The following is a 6,000-nucleotide window of genomic DNA, read 5'->3' on the forward strand; positions in this document are numbered from 1 at the left end:
AACAAAGCCCTGTCTGGGATGATTTAGTTGGGGATTGGTCCTGCTTTGAGCAGGGGATTGGACTAGATGACCTCCTGAGGTCCCTTCCAACCCTGATATTCTATGAGTCTAGGACACCATAACTTCACTTCAAATAACATCCTGGCTTTCACAAAGCCTTTATCAGTGAAAAGTGGATAATACTCCCCTCGCTCACTGGAACACTGAGGTTTAGCTAATGTCTGTATTGTGTGGAAGTGTCAACTGTGGGATTGATCCTGCCAATGCGTCTGCACACGAGTTGCTTTACAGACGGGAGCGTCCCATGGAAGTCAACGGAACTCCCCCATCAGTGAAGTTGCTCACATGCAAAAGATTTAGCAGGATCAGACCACTTATATGGTTAAATATTAAACATTCTGACTCTTTCGGCTGTCTCCACACTACACTCACCAGTGGGGTACAAATGCAAAAGCAATTGTACAAGTAAAGGACTGGGCAAGGATGCTTTGCCCTTTTCACTACAAGCTGACAAATGTGTATTGTGTCCTTGTGTTGAAGGACTAGAGGGCATGCACCTGCTTTGCTGTCCCTCCCACAGCAGCCTCCAAGCACGTGAACTGAGAGCAGGGAGAATTCTCCTGTGCTCTCAAGGACTTCCCAATCTCCCCCTAGACAGCATGGAGGAAAAAGCTGTTTGATTTGAATGTAGCGGGGACAAAAGCCGGACCTCGAGGGGCAAGGGGAGTAGACTGAAACTAGGTGACTGGGGCAGGAAAGACGAGACTAGAGGATGGGGAGTGGAGACTGGGACTGGCGGTCATAGAGACTGGGAAAAAAGAGTAGGGGGTGGGAGATGTAGGACTGGCTGGGCAAGGATGTGGATGAGAAGGTTGAGTGGGGCGGAGACTGGTACTGGCTAGGTGAGGAGAATGGGATGAGACTGCAGGGATGACACAACAGGGACAGGTAGGAGGGGACAGGGCAAAAAAAGGTCAAGCTTGGGGGGAAATGGACAGAAGAATCTGTGGCCATTACAGGACACTTCCCTTCAGAGCCTGGAATGGAACCCAAGATCCCTGAGTCTCACCACTTCTTTGCTGTCAGCAAATAACTGTGAAACTCATAGGCAAAGTGTCTCATCCCCCTCTGGTCCACACAGAAGGTAACAACCTGCTACTAATCTCAGTTACTCCAGAACCTATAGCAGGTCTAGGGAAAACAGTGGGCCTAAGCCTGCCTTAGCTAAAGGCCCTCCCCTTGGCTTGGGGGAGCGGCCAGTGGACCAGAGCTACAAACAACTATGGAGGACAAGCAAAAAAACAGAGACAAGAGTGAAGGTCACAGGGCAAAAATCAGGTGAACAGAAAGGAGTACCCTGCAGAGAGCCCCTGACAGCGCCCACTGTTCATCAAAGGCATCTAGGGAGTCAGTGGATATTGCCCAGAGTAACTTTGCTCGGAGGTGTGACTGTACAGGGAGCACTTGAGATTCTGGGGTCTGATTATCAGAAGTGCTGAGCAACTAAGTTCCCTCTAAGCTGCGCGGCTCTGCAGCAAGCTATCAAGGACTGCGTTGGGGCGACGAGAGGCGTCTCTCCCCCATAGCTGCCACGGCTGGGGAGAGGCGCCTCTCCCCCGGCCCCCTAGCTGCTGTGGCCAGGTAGAGGTGCCTCTCCCCCGGCCCTGTAGCTGCACCGGTGGGGAGAGGTGCTCTCCACCGGCCTAGGGCTGCTGTGATGAGAGAGGGCTAGGGGGGGAGTCCTCTCTCCCCAGGGCAGCCTGCACCCCAAACCCCTCATCCCCAAGCCCACCCCAGAGCCCGCACTCCTAGCCAGCACCCTCACCCCCCCCGCACCTCAACCCTCTGCCCCAACCCTGAGCCCCCACCCACACTCCAAACCCCTTAGCCCCACCCTGGCCACACATCACCTCCATATTGGTGCACATAACTAAATTCATTCCGCACATACATGCAAAAAAATTAGAGGGAACATGGCTGAGCACTTGCAGCTGCAACCGCAGTCAACGGGAGCTGAGCTTTGAACATATAAAGTGCTATATAATGCTACGTTCTCTGAAACATCAGGTCCTAGGCACTTGAAACTGGGCACCCAAAGTTAGCGGATAGTTTTGACCTTAAATCGTGTCTCTGTTTCCCATGTATAAAATGGAGAAGATACCCCTCATATCACAGGGCTGTTTTAAAAATTGATTAATATTTGTGAAGCTCTGTAGAGATGAGCACCACAGAAAAGCCCATGTGTAAATTAAGAACTGGCTTCAGAGCAATGATGAAGCAATAAACTAAGGCCTGGGGCCACACAGCGAAAAGGAGAAAACAAAATAGAGAATAGTTGCTCATGAAGTGAGTGAATGGTATCCATTATGCGTGCTGAATGAGACAAGGGTCCTGTGGAATTTGCTGATTTTTGAGTGCTTGACTCTGTACCCTTAAGGTTCTTTTAACGTAATTTTTTGTGTGCATGTAATTTACACATATGCACCTGTCTTGGAACAGAGGTGATCAGGCAGCATGCAGGCAATCCTTTCTTCCAGGGATCTCAGCCCATGGCTCAGCATCACTGATTTCTCCTTCACTGGGGAGCTGACCTACCCGACTTTTATGTCAACTTCCACTCAGCAGAGGGGAGACAGTGGTGGGGGAACAAAAGGCGACCGCATTCTTCCCCTCTAAGATGGTAAATGTGTCATGAGGCCCTGTCCTGCTCCTATTGACTGCTACGGAGGCAGAGTATGGCCTTTAGTCTGCTGCAAAGCACCATGTAAGTTTATGGTGCCACACAAATAATTGTAGTACTGGTAAGTCAGACCTACCTGCTTCACAGGACCGTTGAGACTTCCTGGAGTGTCTCAAGCCACTGTAAAAACATTAAGTACTGCATAAGGTGTCTAGTAACCTTATTAGTAGGGTGACCAGATAGCAAGTATAAGAAAAAAAAAACCCAAATCAGGACTGTCCCTATAAAATCGGGACATCTGATCACCTTACTTATCAGGACAGATATGTCGCTTTTTACGTGACCCCTGGTTCTGATGGCTCACCTGTTCAAAAGCAGCTTAGCTCCACTGGGGCTATTAACAGGAACTCCACTTGGCTGCTGCTAGCCCCAGGGTGGCTATGCAGAAAGGGTGTGGGGGTGGGGGAATGCTGCCTGGAGCTGACCTGCATTCTTCCCCCCCCCCCCGGGCAAGGTCCCTACAGGGCTTGAGATGGTGCATTCCCAACCACCGCTCACTCCTCCAGTCACCTGGCCCTGACTCCAGCTGCACAGCAAGGCTCTGCCAAGTCCAGGGTGAAGCGGGGGACAAAAGGCTTGGGTCAGCAGCGTAACAGAGGCACCTGCCCTCTTCAGTGTAAAAGGGGTGGGGAAATCCAAGCTGAGGAGGACCCACCCAGTCATATGCAGCCAGTACCAGTTAATAGGGAAGGGACTGAACAGCAATGTCTGGCAGCATTCTCAGAATGGCTCCAATCGTAAACTTTGTGGTTGGATTTTACTTCCTCAGCATTCAGGAGCAGTTTCGTTCAGGCCTATCTCTGCTAGCAAATACTGTAAAAAAACAACCACCCTGCAGCAGCTTTCAGCCATATGACTTAGTGCTTAATACCTAGCTCTCTCCTCCACCCCCACCCCTTTGTCTTCATGTTCTATGCAAGGTCATTTTTCAAACATCCCACCCCCCCGCCCCCATCCCTTTTACAGTGACTACTATCATACCGCTAGGAAAAGAGCTCACTCTCCCAGGCAGACTGCAAGGGCTGTAAAAATACTTATCAGAAGGATATCAGAATGTTTCTCCTTAAATCGGGTCTGTACTCCTCCAGTCTTTATCCGCAAACAGAACGTGACATTTTGGGAACTATTATGAATAGGAGAGATTTCTGCTAAACTGCGGTTGAAAACCTGAAACCCTTTTAAGCGGACTGAAGCAATTATAAAGTATATTGTAGCGTTTCTCTCTGACATTTGAAATAAGTGTTTTTTTTCTTCAAAAGCCACAAATGCTGTACTAGACAAAAAATACGTTTCACTGTTGCTTCTTCCTGAAGTAGGAATGGCTAGATGTATGGGTCACATACCTATGCTTTCACTATTACAATGTTCATTTCCTAGTATAAATATAGCCCCTTGTTTACCGATGGATTACAGAAGCTCAACTGTAAAACCGCAGTCCAGTAAGCAATAATCCAGTCTTGCTGTGTGGGTAAAGTAATAATTGCCCCTCTAAAACTCGATCCTATCGTCAACATGCAAGTTTCACATTTCAGATGTCAAAAGGGATCTCTAGGCGTCTAAAACACAGTGGCATCAGAGGAGCCGTGGATTCTCCATCACTGACAATTTGTCAATCAAGCTTGGATGTGCTTATAAAAGATATACTCTATGAATTATTTGGGAGGTTACTGGACACCTTACGCAGCACATTATGAAGTTCTATGGCATGTCTTATACAGGAGATCAGACTGGATAATCACGATGGTCCCTTCTGGCCTTAGTATGTACAACTCTCTATGCGGTTCTGATTTTATAAATAGATGAATATGCAACAAAGGAAAGTCGACTGGTATGCTTTGCATTGGCAAGGGGAACTCGCCAAATAGTGTATAAAGTTGAGATAATCAGTAGCACTTCCCAGGACCACCAGAGGAAGGTCAGAATCATCTCTAACCCTTCCCCTCCCCAGTCCAGTTCTAAGCGCCTCCCCGCTGTCCAGCTGCTTCCACTTATGCATCAGATGGTTATGGACTGCGGAGCTTCCTAAAAACACACAGCTGGTGGTAACAAAACTCTCAGCAGCCCCATCACCTACTTGGCCCCATCACCTTGGCTGAGTCAGCCAGGAGCATAAGGGGTCCCAGCTGGTCTACGCCGAATCAGCACCATTCATCCTGCTTGCAGTTTGTGTGTCACTATTTGAACAATACCGAGCCCCAGCTAAGCGAGTCACTGGACTAAAGTGCTGCCCTTAGGTCATCCGAAGGGCAAGGCCCGGGCGTTCTCAACCCACGGCTGTGCCCGGGCCCCCCTGCGTCAGTCAGCGGCTGGGTTTCCTCGCCCCCGGCCCCAGGCTGGGCGGAGAAGGGAAGAGGGCCGAGTCTTCTGAGGGGATGAGCCAGGGCAGGGCGAGGGCACCCAGACACAGAAGCCAAAACCCGGACTATCTGGGTACAACACACCCGGGGGGGGGGGCAACCCTAGGCTGGGGCGGGACCCGGGGGAGACTCCCTGCAGCTCCTGGCTGTAGCATACCAGGCTAGTCCCACTCCCCCATAAGCTATGGGTCTGGGGGCACAGGTGCTGGAACAAGGGGGGGGGCTGCTGCCCCCCGCCTCCCGGGGCTTGAAGTGGTTTCCATTATATCCAGGATTTACAGTTTGGTTCAGTGGCTCTCAGCACCCTCGCTGTACACATCGGCCGGGACAGCCCCCTCCCCTTCTCCGCAGCCGCTCCCCGGGCAGGTGGGCACCCACCCGCGCCCCCCTTACCTGCCGAGAGGAGGAGGAGGAGGAGGAGGGCAAGGCGAGCCGGGCAGTCCATGGTGCGCCGCGGCGGGCCAGAAGCAGCAGGCGGGCGAGAGCGGGGCGCACTCAGCAGCTGCAGCCTCCCCGGCGCTGAGCTCCGCGCGTCTGCTCCATGCCCGGCCCCTCGGCAGGCTGCGGCCGCCGGCCCCGGCAGCCAAACCCCTCCCACGCCGCCCTGCCTTCCCCCGGGGGAGCGGGCCCGCGGCGGCCGGGCGGCCTCTGCTGGACGGTGCGGGGGGGGGCCCGTTTGCAGGGGCGCACCTCGCCCCCCATTCAGGTGCCTGCACCCCGGTTCCTAGCGCTTCCCCCTCCCCGGCAGCCGGGATTGGGGCAGGGGCCCAGGAGTGGTGCCACGGATCGGGGCCCCATTGTGCTGGGCGCTGTACAAATCCAGGGAGAGTGGCTGTCCCTGCCCCATAGAGTTCACACTCCAACTCCACGAGACAAGGGGTGGGCTGGGAACTAGCTGCTCAG

The 6,000-nt window shown here is 52.6% G+C and overlaps 1 protein-coding gene across 5 annotated transcripts in view; it reads right to left on the reverse strand.

Annotated features, from left to right (window-relative positions):
- The window catches only part of PARM1 (prostate androgen-regulated mucin-like protein 1), a 64,524-nt gene extending 58,865 nt beyond the window's left edge, over nt 1–5,659 (reverse strand). For 4 of the 5 annotated variants that reach the window (XR_007356181.2, XR_012668012.1, XR_012668011.1 and 1 more), the window contains exon 1: nt 5,491–5,659. Coding sequence is in view for 1 of the 5 variants with exons in the window: in XM_048846635.2 (XP_048702592.1) it covers nt 5,491–5,542 (52 nt within the window). In the remaining 4 variants the exon portion in view is untranslated. The remainder of the gene's footprint in view (nt 1–5,490) is intronic. The other variant, XM_048846635.2, reaches the window with a different exon arrangement.
- Nucleotides 5,660–6,000: the final 341 nt, after the last annotated feature.

The sequence above is a fragment of the Caretta caretta genome, chromosome 4 (assembly GCF_965140235.1).
Source record: "Caretta caretta isolate rCarCar2 chromosome 4, rCarCar1.hap1, whole genome shotgun sequence".
Taxonomy (NCBI): Eukaryota; Metazoa; Chordata; order Testudines; family Cheloniidae; genus Caretta; species Caretta caretta.